Source organism: Atractosteus spatula, chromosome 6 (genome assembly GCF_055471065.1).
Source record: "Atractosteus spatula isolate fAtrSpa1 chromosome 6, fAtrSpa1.hap1, whole genome shotgun sequence".
In the NCBI taxonomy this organism is placed as follows: Eukaryota; Metazoa; Chordata; class Actinopteri; order Semionotiformes; family Lepisosteidae; genus Atractosteus; species Atractosteus spatula.
In genome coordinates this window covers 4,908,387-4,929,405 of record NC_142711.1, presented here as the reverse complement: position 1 = coordinate 4,929,405, position 21,019 = coordinate 4,908,387, and the positions used below count along the sequence as shown (strand labels likewise).

The 21,019-nt window shown below is 36.3% G+C and overlaps 1 protein-coding gene across 7 annotated transcripts in view; it reads right to left on the bottom strand.

Moving 5' to 3' along the window:
• The window catches only part of l3mbtl4 (L3MBTL histone methyl-lysine binding protein 4), a 139,887-nt gene that overhangs the window by 107,652 nt on the left and 11,216 nt on the right, over window positions 1-21,019 (bottom strand). For 4 of the 7 annotated variants that reach the window (XM_088919534.1, XM_088919531.1, XM_088919538.1 and 1 more), the window contains exons 2-9: window positions 11,324-11,439; window positions 10,178-10,272; window positions 8,198-8,252; window positions 7,602-7,690; window positions 6,376-6,480; window positions 6,116-6,251; window positions 5,099-5,190; window positions 3,729-3,880 (exon numbers count right to left, since the gene is read on the bottom strand). In XM_088919534.1, coding sequence (XP_088775660.1) covers window positions 3,729-3,880; window positions 5,099-5,190; window positions 6,116-6,251; window positions 6,376-6,480; window positions 7,602-7,690; window positions 8,198-8,252; window positions 10,178-10,252 — 704 coding nt within the window. In that variant the 5' untranslated portion in view covers window positions 10,253-10,272; window positions 11,324-11,439. The remainder of the gene's footprint in view (window positions 1-3,728; window positions 3,881-5,098; window positions 5,191-6,115; window positions 6,252-6,375; window positions 6,481-7,601; window positions 7,691-8,197; window positions 8,253-10,177; window positions 10,273-11,323; window positions 11,440-21,019) is intronic. The other 3 variants (XM_088919532.1, XM_088919533.1, XM_088919537.1) reach the window with 1 other exon arrangement.

The window sequence follows — 21,019 nt, the reverse complement described above, 5'->3', positions numbered from 1 at the left end:
TTCACATCCACCTGCTCTATTCCAAGGCATGTTCTGCTCAAGAACATGTTCAAATTAGGATCTGCATGAAGTCATTTTGTTAAATCCCATTTCCTTTGTAGCAGGATGTTAGCATGTCAACCTTAGCACTTAAATATACAGTATTAATTTATTTCTTATAAACATTGGTGAAAATTTGTACATTGGTGAAGTATTGCCATATAAAATTATGCAACATTTACAAACTATGTATAAATAAAAATGAGGTATTTCTTAGAATTCACAGGTACTGTGGTTTTGTGTTTAAGGGAGTCTCCTTATTTATATTTCTCTTTATAGTTATCCACTTTTCCAGAGCAGTGCTTGATGGCCACAAGCAACAGTTCTATGGCGTTTATTCAGTTTAGTTTAAAAATGACATGTACACATTCAACACTGATTATCTCTGTTCTATACAAGTTTAATTTCTTTAAAATCAATATCACATTCCAGTTATACATATCACATTTTTAATTTTGTAATACAGCAATAAAGTACCTGTGCTACAGTGACTGTAGGCAGGGATATCTACACTAATGCACACAAATTAGAAGTATAAATTTGTCTCATACAGAAACATATAGGATTTTATTTTGGGATGCTCAAACACTTCCTATGGACTCTAGGTTTTTATCTTGGGATTTGAAAAGTTCAAAATAAGACATTATAAACACTACTGATTTGTTTTTCCTTTTTGTATTCCTCGGGACTGGCCATGGTGCTACTGTACATGTATGTTATAAAACTGGCTAAGGGAGCATCTTGTTATGCACATCTGTTGTTGCATTGTCTCACCTGTGGGGTTATCAGCTAGAATATGAGCCTCACCTGTTGGGAGGATGTCAGTCGGGCAGCTTAATCATCAATGCCTTCACAACACTCAACTGAGCTCCACTTCAAATAGGTCACCCAGATAAAATGTGGTGTGCCAGGCACGAATTGTACAGAACACACTTTTTTAAAATACAAAAAATAAGAAATGTCTAGGTTGTAAACCGGACTCTAAAACTGTTTCTGGTCATACATCAACGTGTTGTGAATAAAACCGTTAAAAAAAACAAATATACAAATACCACATTATGACATTCGAACACTTACCACCCTATAACTATGATGTCTTAAGCTGACCGACATTTTCAAAGCACACTAAACACCTCAAACTTTTCAAGTCAAAACTACCGAAATGTTTTTTTTTCATACTGTGAACAAGCACCAGAAACACGATTGCTAAGGTTTTTGGTATACTTAAGTACAAAGTTATTGTACTTCACAACCGCTGGATAGAAAAAAGTGAGCAAACACATTTAAACCACCTTACTTTCAAGGAGGTTCTGCGATACTCCTGCATGCCAAATGACAGTTATTACCTGTAACGCATGTAGTTAACTTAATCTCAATAGGTGTACTTCCACAGAGCAGACATGCCTGGAACATCACTGATGTCTGATCACGACAGTCAAAAAGGTGTTTTATATTAGATGCCTTCCTGACCACGGGACTTAAAACACTTCAGCAGCCACAAGTCAGCACTTTCAAACTGTGATTTTAGATCTGGATTTAAACTGGCATTTTTCACAGAGCTTCCAAGAAGCAGCAGCTGCTTTATCTGGTGTGAGGTGTATTTCAGGCATATGGTTCTATTGCTCATCCTGTGACAATGTCAAGGACCATCGCTAAGTAAATACAGGGAGTGCAAACACTCTTCTACCACCACAAGAATTATAATGGAATAAACTGTCCTTGATTTATTGTATTTTCCTCAGAAGCCCATAATCCAGAATCCCTCGCTTCCAGTCCTAAAACTGCAGGGGGCTTGAATGTTACCTTTCATTCTTAACAACATTTATCTTCCACTTCACTATTAATCTTAACGATGAGGGGTTAGGAAAAAATCTTCAGGGTACTTGAGAAATCCAACTCAATTCTACCAGTTCAATAGTTATACATCTGCAAATTAAGTATGGTAATGTGCTCTTCACAGATAAAAAGCTGAAAGCTGTTAAATTTTGATAATGTTGACAATCACAAAAACACCTAAATTGTCACTGTGATTGATGAGGTTTACTACTGTAGATACAGTACAAGTACAGCTGCAAACAAGAGGGGAACATTCGGCTTTGCTACGCAAACAGAACACAGCCATCAATCAGTGTGTTGAGCATAATGTTATAACTTTGGGTTTATTCCATGCTGAAAAAAAGAAGAGAGAAAACACAACATTTCGGCTGTGGAGCCTTCTTCAGATGTCACACAAAAACGTTGTGTTTTCTCTCTTCTTTTTTTCAGCATGGAATAAACCTATTACTTGTTCCTTTGCAGCCTACATATGCTGACGCAGCTACCCACCTGAACTACTACATGTTATAACTTTGCTTTTTTATTCCATGCTAAAAAGAAAAGAGACACAATGTTTCGGCTGTGGAGCCTTCACAACAGCACGGAATAAGCATTTACCTGTTCCTGCAGCTCACTATTTGAACTTAGCAACAGGTGAAGTATTAGTAGTATACCAGCAATCTATTATCAGTTATTATAGGAACAAGATGATATCACATACAGTACACTGCTATGAAAAAGTCTCAGACACAAGCAAGAGTACAACATACTGTATGTAAGTATACATTTTTTACTCTCAAGGCCTCCACTACTGCTTTCTACAATTTTAGATTTTATTAATGCAACTTAGTTTAGAAGAAAACAACCTTGTCATTGAGAAATCTGTATTTCACATTGCTCAGGAAATTAAATTTGACCTCTACATATAATGTAAAAGTACCAATGGAATATGAAACGTTGTAGCAGCTAATGCATCTGTTAGCAAATCAAATCTTGACTTATTGTCTTGAACAACTTGTCATTAACGTTATACTGTATGTTCCCCGTTACACATCCATAGAGCTAAAAGGTATTTTATTGAACAGTATACAGTAACAAAGCTTCAGACAGTATTTAATTTAAAAGAATAAGGTTCACAAGAAAATGAAAAGTATGGTATTGTCAGGTACTGAATTTTAGTTTGCACAGATAAGGTGCATTTTACCTTCTCAGCCAAGAAATTAATAAATGAGATTTTAGGATCAATTTACTAAATAAGCAACCTGAGAAGAAACATGTACCACAGTCATTTTTACAATCTTTCTATCAATATATCTATGTCATATTACAATACAGTGTGAGATGCATACATACTGTCAAATACAGATATTCAGTAACAGCAAACACTAATTAAATATGTTGTGAATGTTTTATAATCCATGTGTTATCAATCAGGATATCAATTTTGAAATATATCATTTCAGCCTGAATGCAGATGCTATATTTACTTTCTATAGTTACCGTTGTCAAGAACTAACGGTGTCAGAAGTGAAAGTTGTTTTTTTTTGTTTCATACAACACAATGTATGAAGGCTTTAGAAAAAATACATACGATTTCTGAATGATGTCCAACAGGAAATAAACACATTTTCAGTTTCTCTGCTTTTATATTCTACTGTTATCTAAACCTAAAGACCATTCTTTGTGATAGCTGTAAATGTTACCTACATGTTCCATTTATTCTCATTAAAAGATCAAATGTTTAATTTTACTATTGCCATATTTGCCTTTTACTCCATCCAAGGAGTAGGGTACCCAAGTGTTCACACATAGGAAATTTTCTCATGGAAGGAAAATCACTATCTGTGGTACAATATTAATAAGAGATGTCTCACCAGTAATCATACGTATCGTCCCAGTTATCAAAGTGAACGAGAAAGCGATGGTCCACCACATCTGCTACAGTCGCGACACAGACCAAGCAAGGGTTCTTCCTGTCAACAGCTTCCAGCTTCATCCCAGCTTCAAATTGTGATGGTGTCACAGTCTGCGGAGAAAATGAGTTGAGAAGAATTAAGAGACAGCATTGTTAAGGCTGGTGCTTAAACACGTATAGTATATGCATACTCTGTGTGCCATAAGCACATACTGTATACTGTACAGTCTCATTTCTGTGACTCGACATTTCTTATTGTAAGTAGAAAGTTGTCTGATCATCAAAATTTGCATAAGAAACTAGACTACACCATATTCAGCGTCTAGTTTATACAAAAAGCTCAGTCAAATTCTCTTTTATTTTTTAAAATATGTATTTCACGTTATGTATTACATATTCATTAACATACGTGTTAACTATGCACACAATTTAAAAAATCACTCAGACCTAAAAACAATATTAAAAACACACAATTATAATATACTGTATACACACATCTACAGAGACTTTAGTACATTTAGTTAATCTAGTATTTGTCAAAGTAGTATCAGTGACAGAAACTGTAATATACCAAATTGTCTTATGAATCTTGCATACTGTAAATCTCACTCTGTATTCAGAGTGAATAATGCTTTCGTGTTTAAACATGTTTCTGTATTGTTTAATTGTAATCTGTGGTGTGGACATTTTAAAAATTATGAGGAAAATGAGTTTTCCTCACAATATGAATATCATTATCAATAAGCCGGAACATCTGCATTTTATGCACATAATTCAAAATTAATTTGTTTCTACACTGGTTTTGACAAAGTTGCCAAGATAGTTCCGCAGGCTAGCACAAACGCTCCCAGGACTGCATGCTCTAATCCCTCCTCGACGTTGCTGGGCCAGCACGGTGGCACACAGCACTGCTGTCTTCCAGCACCGGGCCCCTGGGCTCAGTCCCTGGGTGCTCTCTGCATGTACTGGAGTTTGCATGTTCTCCTTGGGGCTGTGTGGGTTTTCTCCAGGTGGTCCAGTTCCACCCCACAGTCTAAAGACACGCTAGTAGGTTAACTGGCTTCTGGGAAAACTGGCCCTGGTGTGAGTGTGTGCGTCTGTGTGCCCTGTGATGGGCTGGTGTCCTGTCCAGGGTGTGTCCTCTCTTATACCACTGCGTGTTGCACGCACCGATAGGCTCTGGTTCCCCTGCAACCCTGCACTGCTTAGAAAATGGATGAACGGATGGATTTACAAAACCACAGGGCTCCATAAAACGTAATTAATGCTCAAATGGCTACTAACAGCTGTGACGACTTTCACCTTTTGCAAGCAGAACAGAACACTCACAGTATTTTGGTTCTTAAACAGGTTCTTTGGTGCAGCCTGAGCATTACAAGCCTCTAGATACTTTGACCAGTTAAAGTCATCCTCCTTGCAACCTGAAAACAATGATGCAAACACGGAATTACTGTTATTTATTTTACTATAATGCACATACAGTATATCAAGAATAAGAATAAGAATGGTACGTTTTGGTGTTGATTTTGTTTGTGTCTCTCTCGCTGGTCTTTGGCTTTCAAAAAAATTTGTTTCCTTTACTATTGCCACTGCAATATCTGTTATAATATAAACTCGAGAACGATTATTGGTTGTACCGCACTACGACAATTTTCAGATACTTATTTTTATAGCTAGCATCACCTTGCCTAGAAATATAGGCTTTTTGAAAATGATTCAATCTTTGTAAAAATTAAGAAAAGGAAATCAAGTTGAACTGAGAGTTTTGTCTGAGTTTCTTTAATTCAAAACACATTTGGCTTTTTGTTAACAAAAGCCCTTATATCTCAGATCATTTTGATTTTAAGTGCTTGTTTTGGTACGATTTTGCAATGATTTGTAAAAAGGTATTCTGTTAAATACTGATGTTAAAAACTGATTTAGCCAACATAGCCATCCAAAATCAGTGAAATCAAAAACTCATGTTTTTCATCAGAAAGAACCACAAAACAATTAAAGGTTTCAATTTGGTCTGGAAAAGAAAGACAACTTTTACAGGAAAAACATTAAAGGCAAATTAATTTATCTTAATACAGCACTACATTAAATGTAAAACGTGCAGAGAAAAAATTCTACAAAAAATGAAAGCAATTCCCTTAATGCAATGCAGCTACGTAGTTCATAAAATCCCAGATAACTGCAAAAACCTTAATTTTAAAGAAATCATGCGCTTGATAAATGCTATCACTGCATATTTTAATATTTGTCTCTTTTTTATCCTGTGTTGCTTAAAATCTCCTTAAAATCACAAAATCAGCAAAATAGTTTGCTTTAATGAGAGCTGCTGCTGTGCCTGTAGAAGGATACCTTTCGGGGGGTGAAGTCTGCGCCCCGTTGTTTCACACCACCCTGCAGGCCGGATATCAGGAGAATCGGCATTCACCCAGAAGTCATAGCAATCGGAAAACCCATCAAAGTGAAGGCGTAAGCGATAGCCAATCACCTGAGAAGGATATCGGGAAGATGTTGCTTACAGACTGCAAAAAATTAAATGTAATAAAAAAAAATACCAGAAGACTGAGCTTGTCACACATCATTGAGGTTTGATAAACTTTTCTTTGACTTACTTCTGCGACCGATAGGACACAAAACATAGATGGGTGAAGTGGGTCAATGCCTTCTAACCTCATGCCGACTTTAAAGCCATTTCTGCAGTGTGGAAAAGACTGTTGCTGCAACAAAAAACAAAACATTTGAATAGGAGACCGGACTATTTAGACTATGCAGAAAACTTTCAAGTGTGTATTCAAGAATACAAATAAAGTAATTTTGTGCAATTTAAGGCCACTTTTTGTGCTTGTTTACACTGGGGTGATGCCTCTGTTGCTTGGTTGCTGTAGAAACCGCTGTTTATGCTTCTAAAATAATTGATATCTTATTAAGTCCTGTCGTAGAAAAGCCCATCCACACACTGCATGGAAAGCAGAATTTATTCAACCATTAATCATTCTGTAATGAGGTCTGAATTGAAGTGGAAAATATGAAAACCCTTGCATGGTCTATCAGATAACTCTAAACCCTGAAATAAAACATTTCGGTAGGTCTTGGTTGGTAATAAAAAATAAAAACGTTCAGCATGTATTTTCTTGTAGGTTTAAACCTACAATGTTTTCCATCTTCTTATGTTTTATAGAGGATCCTTCTTGTAAGACACTTTCTTTGGAGTGCATTCAAAAACAATTATAATAAATATGAAACATCCTTCATTATACTAAGGGTTATATTGCAAATAGTGCATTACTGACCACTCACTAGGGTAAAATAAATGAATGCATTTTTCCATTTCAATTAGATTATTAATTACAATAACAGTGGTCAATAACTCCTCTATCCTCCCAGATCAACTCCTTCATATGATGACACTGTACTGTTTTATTAGTAAACCAGTCTACAGTAGATCAGTAGTCTGGGATTTCAGACATATTCAGTCTGTTAAGTGAATACTGCATACTGGCCAACAGCAATTTCTTTGTTGCATCTCAACAAACAAACACTTCCAAGTTGTATTATCACGAAAAAATATTTGCAGAACTATTTTCTGTTTCTGTTTTGATTAAACACCCTAATCTCTCTTAGTTCACAAGTGAATATACTGTACATTGACAAAATATTCCAAAACACAATTTTGTCTGTTCGTACTTTGCAGCACAAAACAAAGCAAGAATCTAAATGATCAAGGCCTGATAATTCTAGTTTAATCATTTTTAGGAATGCACTGAACAGTTCGGCATTTAATAACCTTATATGACTACAATTAGCCGGTTCTATTCTGGGAGGCAGACGCCTACTGTACCTCTGTAAACAGTTTCACTGGTGCAGCTATGGCCTTCTGTTCCTCCAAATACTGATCCCAGCTCCACATTTTCTTTTTCCCATCCATCCCTTAAATAAATGCAGAAAAATCACGCTGAATTAACGAGACATTTAAAGTAAACTAGAACAGCAGTTTTGTTTTTGCCGTCCGGTTGGAATCGCCAAGTTCTACTGTGCTGTATATTCCTCCCAGAAGGCGAAGCAGAGGTGCTCAATCTTTCCCTCACCAGCGGGTCTTCTCTTTTTATCAGCATGCTGTACGTTACAGGAAAATGCTATAATTCTAAAACTGCCTGAATGATAAGCTGGGTTTCTCTGCTGACAAAACTTAAAAAAAAACACAAGTAAAATGTATTTCACTTCCTTATCAATTCTTCCCAACCAAAAACTACGCATTAGGAAACCCTGAAATAGGCGGATGCCTGCATGGACTTCAGCCACAACTTATTATAACGGCTTTAAAAACAAATCCCTAAAGATTTTCACCGGTCTGCAGAATATGTGAATATGTGAAATCTAATAGCACTCTCCTAGAGCCTAAATAGAGAAAAATGTACAAATACTAAAAAAGCTTACCAAGTGTACAAGACATTTTATTCTTTATTTTTGTCTCCTCATCTCTTGGCCGCTCCTGTAACACAACAAGTTTATTATTAGTCGATTAGCGGATGACAGGGTTTTCTAATAAAGATTTAACAATAAAGAACAAGTATATTAGTTTAATAAAGAACTTGTTTATTAGTAAATGACAGGATTTTTGCCTGTTTTATAATAAAGATTATTAGCATTGTAATTATTATTATTCCATGCTGAAAAGAGAAGAAAAAAATCAACGTTTTTGAAATGTTGTGAAACATTGTGTTTGTAAAGCAACTTCTAACACAATTTCAGATAAAGTACCAAACTGGATAGAGCACCATTTTCTAAAGTAAAATGTTTAATATATCACATACTGTAGCAAGACAGTATAAGGCTGTAGACAGTATAAGGCTGTAAATCAGCAAAACAGCTCTAATTTGAAAGAGCTTTATATTATGTCATAACTAGAGCTCAACCTGAGTAAATAAATCTTATCAATCTGTGGTGCTGTCAAAGAAAAATGTTAAAAATACATCAAATGCTGTCTCTTTATAAAAATGTCTTTGTTCTAGAGGTGAGCATTAATACTTGTTGCTGACAAGTCAAATACCAATGACTGAACTGCTTCACACTGGAAAAGTGATCATTTTACATAATGCTAAAAACACCTGTTCGCAAGAGATTTCAATCCACAAAAGGCGTTGGCACGATTAGTTGAAATCTGAGAATATGAATTTAAGACTGTGCACGGGGGCACATTTTTTTTTTACACAAAGGGTTGTGGGTAATGGGAACAGTCCCTCTTCCCTCTGAGTCGTATTATCAGAGCTGGCGTTTTTCGAGGAACAGCAGGGTGTGATCCTCGGATCGACTACACACCAAGCTATGAATGTAGCCTTTCTTACAATTGCATGCTCTTAAAATCGCAAGTGTGCACAAGGGAGTGGCAGGGCTGCAGAACCAGACATGGAGCACACCACTGGGGCTCTTTAGTTTGTCTTTTAACTCTGGTTGGCAAATCCTGAAAGGACTTCCTAAGCCTCCCCACTGAGAATGGCTTACTTTATCATAGCCCAGCATTAGTATTCCTCACATCTGCTGACTGACTAAATTATCCACATACTGTATGTTACTTAAAATGGAAGCCAATTAGTGATAAAAATTGTCTAAAAATTGACCCTTCAAATACACTTCAAGTAGAAGAAATAAGCATTTTACCTTTACGAACATTAAATACTGTTACATTCTGAATGTTTCTGAATACAGTGTCTGAGTCTCATTTTTTTAAGGCAATTTATTATGTCTTTATATACTGTGAATATTCAACTGTAAAAAAGAAAGTTTTATAGCTAACCCTATAACTGCTAGCTGCCACTTTCAGCAGAGCCTAGGAATTCGTCTGCTCTTTTCTTGACAAGTCATTAAGTTCAGAAGGCCTGACGTTGTAAAACTGGGTCAGGGAATGAAAACTGGCAGCAGATTAAATTGCTTTTTCCTTCTTACACGGTACTTGTTTACCAGACAGAGATGCTTTATGCCCAGTTTTTGTTGTGTTTTGTCATCCCTACAGCTCGCCACATACAGTACAGCCATTTCAAGTCAAATTCAGCAGTATACTGAAGCTTGTCACACATCAGAGGCTGGTTACATTTCTACAAAGTGAAACCTGCATTTGACTCCTTGGCAAAATATACTTAATTTTTTTTAACTGCTAATGTCAATGACTTGAAGAATTTTCTTTGGTGCTTTTCAGCTAACTGCGAGGGTCCTATATTCTATATTCAGTTTATGCACAATGCAGTCAAAAAATATCTTATCTAATACACAGAATTGTTTTCTAAGTTTTTAAGTTAAAAATCATAATGTTTGTATTTTGCTGGTATGAAAAAGTTTATAAACCTTTTTCTACTGGATAACTAGAAAATCAGTTTCCAATATTTCCAAATACAGTATTATAATAAGACATACAGTACTTACTCTGAGGCAATATTCATCTGATGACCCTCTGGAACTCAGACTTATTTTTCTTCTTTTCTTTTCCTCACACTGCATGATGACAAGCTGAATGGTACCTAGAAAACACCACCACAGCAGATACAGAGGCATTTCTACACACATAGTGAAATCTCTGCAACATGTTGAAACGAAATGAATTACAATGAACAAAAAAACTGTTGTATTTTTTGGATAGGGCTGCTCGCAATACTAAGTAAATGAAGAGCTGTGATAAAATACAGCAGCACTGAATTTCACTGTAACTGCTTGTGTTTGTTACTGCCGTCTCATGCCCCAAACCTTTCAGTGCTTTTGCCTATCCATTCTATTAAGTGAATATTGAGACTGCACTGCACCCTCTCCGCTACAAGTATTCGGATAATTTTACTCATTCAAAAGCACCCCCCACATTATAAATTCACCTCCTGTATTAAGCAAAGAAAATGTATATGCAGTGAATATTAAATTAAGAAGGCCCCGTAACTTAATTGCCATTTGTATAGTACTCTTGTTTTCCATTATACTTCGACATGCTAGATTAGAAAGCAGACATCGTTGTAACACTGACAACAGGGATTTTCATACATTTAGAGAAGTCCTCACAAATTCCACAGTATCAGACAGATACATTCCGTGACAGCATTTCATGTGATTTATTGGTTCAACAGACAGGATGCTACTAGAACACTTTCTTGAATGCCTCAGTAACAAGATAAATCACCACATGCACAAAGACTTTAGACAAAAGTGCTACAGGAAACGTGAAGAATAAGTCTTCTTTACTGCTTTCTTTTCTTTGTTGTTTCTCTTGAGCTGGCAACATGATTTGTTGCTGACTGCTGATCAAATAAAAAAAAATCCTCATAAAATGTATATTGGATTTAAATCGCTCGGGGGACACATTTTTCCCAGGTGACAATTTGGAACCCTTGCTAAATATAAGATATTTTGTAAGAAGTCAGTTTTACCTCATACCTTTTCCGTTTAGTTATGTTTACTAGAGCACGAGAATTGCGGAGCGAGTCAGTGTGTGGCACTCGTTATTTCTCTAATTCCCAAGGTCTGGTTTTAATTGATCTCTGAGAAAAGCCTGAATGCAGCGGGGATGATGGGACCCTTCTGTCTCACCTAGGGTTTCTGCAGCTCCTCAGTCAGTTATAGCGGGACCTCATTAGCTGGCTTTCTACGGCATTCTCATTTGTCTCTTCCAGACAGACCAGTCTCTACGGCCCTGGAGTCATTGTCTACAAAAAAAACAACACAGTCTTGTCCACATTTCGATGCTTTTGTTAACTTTTTTCTTGGGAAAACAAAGGGAAAATTAAGTCATTAAAACCACCATTTGCATTTGGAGAATATGTCAGTCCTCTGTTTACTATCTTACACAAGTACATACAGTACAACTCCAGCTTTATAACAACATTATTTTCAGGTTAGTTCATAATGCCTTTATGAGTTATTCTTCTGATCTCATTAACTTTATGCACCTGTTGTTATTTATTATAATTTCTTAGGAGAAGAATCTCAGGACCAAATTTCACATGATATCCTATTTGCACTTCAATCAAATTGTATACTGGTATTGGCCTACCTGAAAAAATGCATGTTCTTCTTAATTTGACTTTTTGAGCTCAACACATACCGTACTGTATACCCAAAGTCCAGGATAGTACAGATAAAAAAAAACATTAATCTGCTCTCTCCACCAACAAGCTATGACCCAGCACTGGATTTTATTCACACAAACATGTTTTACATGTAAATTAATCAGGACAGCAAAACTAGATCTTGTATGATAGTTTCCCATACATTCTGAGTTTATACACATCTTCATTTTCACCTAAAGAGAAGAACTCTTCCAGATTTGAAAAACCATTTGTTCAGTTAAAAAAAACGACCCTTCTGTATATCAGCTAAAAATGGAGCTATGACAATGTAATTTGCAGTTTTAAAAATTTGGTAAAACACCTTTGGTTCAGTTAGCCAATAGCATGTTGAATTATTTTTCTATTAAAATAAACTGGTTCATCTACAACATACAAATATCCATCCTTTATAAAATAAAACAATAAAATATAATAAAACAATAAAAGTGCAATTTCATACTAATAAAACACAAGAAAGATGTGAATCATCTTTCCAAAGGCAATAACTGCACTGCTGTCAAACTTCATCTTAAAACAAATCCATATTCTCTGACCTTCACAGCTCACTGAATATTTAAGTATGCTATCTCCCAGCTAAAAAGCTCAGACCTGGAACTTTTCAGTAGGAATTCACACTGTGGAGCTGTTTGCTAATGACGTACAGCATGAAAAAATCAAATGACACAAGCATTCACATTTTTTTCCCGCTTGTATTTTAGGGGAAAGATGGATATTTTAATATAAAGTAACATACAGAAATATTGTAAGATGCAAGATCTTGGATTTAAATAAAAAATAAAAATGTAAATGATTTGATTTGATCTGATATGCATTAAACAAGATTAAATGTTTGTGTACAAATCTGTTGAGGATTTGCAATCCAACATTGAACAAAATCAAAAATATCAGAAGCTAAAATTTAAATACTGATCAGTCACTTTATTGTCATGACATGCTAAAGTATCAACATCATGTTTGTGATATTTGAATTATTTTTCCTGTTTCAGTAAAGCAAAGCAATTGTTTTAGTAACTATTTATGCAGCTTTACCCTATGTGTAAATTTCTACATGAATATTAATCAGTTCACAGTGAGAAAAAATAATCCATATGTGACTGGACAGTGATATAATTTTAAAAAATCCTTCCTAGTGAGGGTTACTGTTTTAAAACAACAAATGTAAATATACTATGTGATGCACTGCATGATATCTGACAAACAACACAGTCTATAGTAAGTCTATTACTTAATACAGCATAAAAATGACATGTACAGTACAGTACAGTAACATTCTGGTTTCCTCTCAGTTGACAGACTAGATCTAGCTTGGCTGGTGCCTCTAAATCTGCCCATGTGGGTTGTCATGGTAAGAAGACACACCCAGAGTGCATCGCGTCCTGTGTCCCATGTGTGATGGGTCAGGTTCCACAGTCCCATACAACGCTGTATTGGACTAAGCGCTCATGGAAGAAGGGTGGATGTAAAATCTGTTTGGAATTAACTAAAATGTATTTTTAGAATCAACACGATGTACTTAGAGATGCCCCGCAATTATCTTGCCCAGTCTCTCTAATTGTCCGTAACCTATAAACATACCAGCTTAAGATAAATGTGACATCTCAAAGGTGGCTGCTAATGTCTTGATGAGAGGGCACATCAGGGCAAATGAAAGACAGCTCGTAAAATATATTAAAAATATATAAAATATATTTTTCTTGTTTTGTGCTGTTTTTTAAAAACATCAAGTCTAAGGAATAACCTCCTGTATATGTTAAAGGTTAAGGTAGTTCTCTGAAGCATAACCATTAAGCACACATATGACTATGTGAAGTCTAAATTGATCCGCCGGTGAAAAAAAGATTTTGTCGAGAGGTTAAATGTTGTTATTAACGTCTAAACAGGCACACAGAGACACAGATACAAAAACTACATGACCTGGAAGCTTGAAAACCTTAAAAAAAAACTCATCCAAATGCTGAAATAGTCAAAAACAAATCGACGCCCTCCATCCTTAACAGTTAAGAAACGAGCAAATGTAAAAAATTGCCCATGTCATGAAATATTCAGCAAATTTTAAACACACCTCTCACAGCAAAATGGTAATGAAAGTTGTTCAAACGTCTAACTGCCAAACCTAACCCACACTCTTACCAGAGATGTGTCACCATGACAACTACATTCAAATCAATGGTGAAAAAGATATTACAGTATATTGTATCAAAGCAATTGCTTGGGATCCTATTTGCAAAGAGTCCAATCAATCAGTTACTTTGAATAGAAGCAAACAGTTGATATGTGAAATGTTTTAACAATTATAGAGTATATACTGCACTTTGGAAGTAAAATAAACTCTACAGATTTCCCTACATTCTTTAAAAGATGACAAAAATATTTTCTTAAACTCATGCGAACCATTAAAAAAAGACCTAGGGAGAATGTGAAGTGATAAGTCTTGATTTATTATTTCTTCTAAAACTCCTTTAATGTGGGTGTAAAAATATGGTTATTTTTTGCTTTGTTTTTAAGAACCCCTCAGAATTTTTTTATCCCCAGCGTCACTACAGCACTTTATCATCGTACTTACAACAAAATTCTGTACAGTATGTGCAAATATGCGGCGCAAAATTGTACATATTACATAATACATATTTGTATTATACGATACATACAGTATAGAACATATTTCTCCTATAAGTACCATGCCTTTGCATTCTCTCATCCCAACACATAGTAAATTTCACTATGTAGTAAATTTGAAATGATGTTTTCATGAAAAGCTCAATTAGACTAAGATTCACAAACTGACTTGCTGTATGTGGTGACATCTCAAGCCCCTACCTCTCAGTGAGGACCAGAATATACACATTTTTATGAGTGATTAAAAATGATCATAAGTCTAAGTGTTATTGATTAGTCTGCAACCCTGTATTGGAAGAAGCGGGGAATGGATGCTAAGAAAAGATGCTACAACAAATATATATATACAATATAAAGTAGAACTGATGTCAAAATGTAAAACCTGACCTCCGTATTTTCCCCACTTTGTGTAGCACACTGCCGGACCTTCAGTTACGCTCTCCATAATTTACTCTGGCACCCTATCGTTACATTTTCATATTTGTCCAAAAACACGGAGGGTAGCAGCTCCTGAAGCCGCTCAGTAAAACGGCTGTCGGCAGCATCTCTGTTGTCCTTCTCTCTGATCTTATCCTCTGCCACTTCATATCCGGCCATCTCGAACGCTGAGGAATCTGACAGCGAGCCCTGTAAGACTGCTGTTACTGAGGTTTGCTATGGCTCCACAAGTGTAACAGAATAAAGGATAGGCTAATGCTGTACAGAAAGCAACCAGCACCTTTCATTATGACAGAACCTTTTTTTCTAGAAATTTATTGATATTTTAAAAAACAAAAAAAATTGATTTTTGTCATAGGGGTCCTTCCCGACAGACTGTCAAAACAAGTTCCACGGCCTTTTTGTTTGGATTCCTTCTAGAATTAACACATCATTCTGTTAAATGCATCTTATCACATAACCAGTGAGCATGTCATCAAAATAATGCAGTGTCAAGAGAACGACGGAGTGACTTTGGCATAACGATGATCTTGTATCTGAATGACAGGCACATCTGGATAGTCACCATAAATGTGAGAAATCATTCATTAGGATAATGCTGTGCACATTTGTATTACTATTTAGTTATCTCCCATTCGTTAAGATACCTGACAAAAAAGGCCCAGATATATTCACTTTAAAGCCCTACAGCAGTTCCACAAAGAAAGGTTTTAAGTATATGAATCTTTTTTTACTTTTTCCGAAAGAACGTCAGTACCCGTAGGAATAAAAATACAGAATTTACCTCAAATTACTTTCAGAACTGAAAGCTGCCATCATCCATGTTCTATATAATAGAAGTGTATCAGCTCTTCTATAAGATACAAATCTGATTATCAGCCAGACAAAATCAGAGAACCTGTTCATTTCATTTTCCAGTCAGCCAGATAATTCAATTGAGAACAAACTCACTCACAGTGACGGCCAAGAGATCCCTGTATGCCCCAGCGCATTAGCTGAAGCAATCTGAGCCAAGTACCTTGTCTGAGGGTAGAACACCAGTGCTCCACCTGGGATTCGAACCCACGACCCCAACCACTACTCCACACTGCTGCCTTTACTATTGACCACAGTAAAACTGCGTGTCGGTGTTTGTGCCTGTCCAGGGTGTACCCCGTCTTGTGCTCATTGTGTCCCCCCAGCGACTCTGAATTGGAAAGAAGGGGTTAGAAAAAGGATGAATGGAAGAGCAGTATAATGAAACCGCATAGTGACGTACTGTAGCTAACCGTTAGATACATTACATTCATTAGATACCCTGGTCTTAAGCAAAGATCCCTTCAAGCACAGACAATCCAGCAGTTTTCACCTAAGCAATGCTTGCTCGCTCTAATTGTGAACTAAGAATTCTGTATCTTAGTTATCAAAACTCCTGACTCGGAGTCCTAACAGTCTCAAATAGCTGTCAACCATGTTTACATCATATAATGAAGGAAATTGGGCAAACAAAAGGATTTAAAAGAAATTTGAAAAGACCCATCTAGCAGCTGGTAACAATTCAGAAAAAGTCCAAATAATAATGATCCATCCAACAAGTTAAGACAACAAATGCACTTAACAAACCGGATTCGTTAAGAGCATCATTCCTGGGGCTTAAATGCTTTTGAATATCGCCTCTACAGTAATTATGAACTTTGCTTCTCTTTTAGCAATATGAAACTGAGACACAATTTGGACTGAGTGACTTAAAAGACAGGGTCAATAGCATTTTCATGCTTTCATGTATGCTTAAACATATAAAAGGCATTGAAACACAATGCAAAAATGATCTGAACCTCTTAACAGTTATTACTGAGACAAATATGTGTTTATACAGTCCTGTGTATTTATACTGTATATGTTTACAGATTACCACCCACTCACTATCAGAAAGCCACCTGCCCAAGCTCAAGGGTCCAGCCAGCACAGGACCCACCCCTGAGACCATGGAGCAAATGGGAATGAATCTGCGAGCACAAGCAGAGCATGAAAAAACCACACAGAAGGTGTCCTAGGCTGGACTCGAACCCAGGACCCAGGCACATTTCAGAACAAGTGAATAGGGAACGAAAAGCATATTCATGTTAAGGACAACTACTGTACTATTGAATTGAACGACGACTGAATTATCAATATATACTTTAAGTGCAATACAGCTAAGCTATGCTTTATTCCCACAGCTATTAACCTGCTTCATTTGGACAACTGACTGTACTGTATATTTTACGTGTTATTTAATTTATTCTTTTCATCTTGTACGCGGCTCACACACCGATGACCCATTTTGTTTCTAAATTGTGAAGATTACTTAAGTTGTTAACTTGTTTTTCTCATCTAATGCCTGTGATTTCTTATCTGTAAACGGGTTCATAATGTGTTAAATGTAGTGTATATTGTGCTATGTCTTGTACCTGCCTGCCATGCAAATTTCCCATCTGGAATAATAAAGGAAGTACAGTAAGTACAGCAGCCCTCTCTGTATCCCTCATGGTATAAACAGCTGTTCTTAAAATCAGAGATGGGCAATAATATAACTCTACCATAACAATGCATTTCCTACGCTCAGAAAATAAGTTCTGTCTTGTCCAGGGACCAGGTATAGACTCTGCTACTGTTATTTAAATATAACACAGTAATTAGGCAATAACATACTTCACTGCACTTCAAGGTGTTTTTCTTTTTAGTCCAGTGTATCTCTTCCCATTCCTTTTGTTTACAAAGAAAAAATTCTTTATTACACCACTGCCAGGATAAAAACGAAACAGAAAGATTAAGACATATGCTGTAATAGTGGTAAGTAAAGGACATCTACAGTACCACACTGTTTACACAGATCTTCTCTTGTTGGCCCTACAAGTGACGCAGTGTCTGACAAAAGCATTTAACCAAACTAGCCTGGAAAACTCAAGGTTTCCATGAGTACAGTGCATGCAACCCTGTCTCTGTGTCAGACTATTTTACATTTCAGCATACATCCAAGATGATATGATGACATCAAAGCTATGGGTAAAAGAACAATTTACACCTGCAGGGAGAGCCTGCCCTGCAGGCTTTTAAAGATGAATGACACATGGGTTATTCTGCAGGGAATCTCAAAAGAACCAATAAAACCTGAAAAACAAAGGACTTTCACAGCCACTGATGCTGTATAAAGACTCACCAGAGGAACTGCCTGAAGAAAAAAAAGTGACTGGTGAGGCAGTTTTCGAACCTAACACCGACGAGAAACTAGGGCAATACTGCACAAAATGTTTTCCATGAAGTGAATGAGGTGAGGAAAAAAAAAATCACAGTGAGCCTGTTCCACAATTATGCCATGAGATACAATAACGATGCAAATTTCATTTGAGAATCTAGACAAAAAGTCATTCCTACTGTACATTTCAGTTACACGAGGGTATAAATGTATGGTTTTGAATCACCGTAAAACTTTCAGACTCTAAAAGTATGATAAATGTTTTATAATGTTTAAGTTCTATTAATGAAAACTACACTTACTGTATGCTTTGACTGTTAATAATTTTAGTCCTTGCCAGGATCAAAGGGGTCAACATTTATAAAGACAGGTGTCAACCGCCTATTCCATGTCCATTCTTACAGTATATAAGAATATATAAACAGTATTTACAGTATGTTTTTCATGACATACACTAATTGACAGCACTAGAAGCATGAAAAGACCAGATACTGACGCATCAGCGAGTAATTACATACACGTGTAAATTCAGCTAATAAAACTACAACAAAGAACACAGATGTTACAAAATCCTAAAGATCAGATTTTATTTTAAAAAATGCATTCAATTTAATTCCATAACAGGAAAAAACAAACACTACCGTCCCTCTGCAATTCACACCAATCACTTTCTTTTCAAGTAGTTTAATTAAATGCACCTGATCTCACACAAACCCTGAAAGAATCAGGCCCACTTGGGCATAACAGTAAAGGCAGAGATTAATCAAACAGCTATGGAAAGGGGGTTGGATCTCCATCCCGGCAATTCATTTTCCACATCAGACAGCGATCTCAGCTGTTACAAATGCAGAAGGGGTTTCATGCGGATATTAACAATTCAAACACAACTTTAAGGTACATTCTTATAGGTTTCACACCACTGTAATAAAAAAAGCCAGCAAGCTTACATTTCATCACTGAGGGCTATCGACTCAGCAAAGTACAGTACATTTCATGATCATACAGTAAATGCTTTTACCGAAAGGCACCACTTCAGAAAACTATTACACTGTATATTAAATAAGACTCCCTGTGGACACAGCATGCGTCTTCTTCTCATTATTCAATCCTTTTGCCAAAGCACTGTTTTTTTTATTCTTATACCACCCACTTAATTTCTATATTAATTTTCCAAAGCTCATGATAAATTCATGGGCCAGATGTAGTTTCAAGAAATATTCAAGGACAACAGTCCACAAAATTAAGAACATTACTCTGCAAGACGGACAAGTATACATGCGTTGTTTCTATCAGATTTAAAGCTAAATGCTGCAATAACGGTAATAAATCACCAATCATGGGAACATTTGATGTAGTTTTATTACAAAAATATGTATAATATTAAGAAGATTAAAGACAGCGATAAGTGATTAACTACACCCCCCTTACCAAGGGACGTATTTTCAGTTTTCTGGGATTCATGGCTGAACCCGAATCCAATTTTTCAAGAGGCTGTGTTCATTTCACAATTTTCTTAAACATGAAATATATTACATTCGATTAAATTACAAAGGGAACTTCGAAAAAAATTGATTAATTAAAATAGTTTTCTATCTTTGTTGGTGCAATTGTAATTGTATTCACCATGCAGAGTACATTTCCAACACAAAAGTCAGTATTTATGTTTTTCAGGACATTAACTAATTGACAGCATTTTTTTTAATTTTATAATTCCCCATTGGAAATGTTGTATTCCCATAAAATGTATAAACACAAATAATTCAAAGACTAAAAAGAAAACGTTTTATACAACATAGAATAGTATACCTCACCTTGAATGTTTCTAAATTCATACGTGTATGTACTGAATAGATACTTGTTTTCAAACTGCATATACAGTACCGTATGTACTTTAAATTGCCTTGGATAAGGGCATCTGCTAAGAAACCAATAGGATATTTATAATCTGTGACTCCTCAGCAGGTTATCCTACAAAATTGCTACCCAGAGTACAGCATAATGACAAAGACAGTTGTGAAACCCTGTCTTAATAACATCACTTTTATAATTTAAGTACACTATAAATAGACAATTGGCCTTTTAAAAGTGACTTATCAGGAGGTTAAAGATTAAATATTTTATGTTAATTTTTCTACATTCAAAACAATTACCATAAAATGTACCAGGGGGTTACTAAAGAGTGACAAAAAGCCATTTAAAAGACCACCAAAGTGTAAGGTTTTAAAAACAGACATGCATGAAATTGTTCTTGCTTATATGAAATAAGGCCAGAAACTCTGGAGAAAAGCACATGGTAATAAAAGCACCAATAGTGGTGGTCACAGGAGGTCATTTCTACATTTAGTGGTTACTTTTACTTTATTACTTTATTAGCCATATACAATTTCTTGCATTAGGAATTTGTCTTTTTGCATACCCCAGCTTGCTCTCCATGAGACACACAGACAGGGAGAGAAGCTGGGGGTCAGAGCGCAGGATCAGCCATTTATACGGCGCCCCTGGAGCAGCTGGGGTTAAGGGCCTTGCTCAGGGGCCCAATGGAGGAGGATTATTCTGCCGGCTGCGGGATTTGAACCGGCAGCCTTCCAGCCACAGGCGCAGATCCTCAGCCACAGAGCCACCGCTCCACCCCAATGGCTCCTACAGTACTCTGAGGTTAATTGGCTTCAGGGAAACTGGACCCTGGTGTGAGTGTGTGCATCTTTGTGTCTGTGTGTGGTCCCTGTGACAGACTAGTGTCCTATCCAGAGAGCGTTCTGCTTGCCGAGTTAGGCTCTGGCTCCCCTGTAACATACCATTTGGCATGGTAGTCGATGGTTTGGACGTTGATTCAGATACCCCAGGTGCAAAGTGATGGTGTTTTTCATGTTCCCAGTTTATCATTTTATA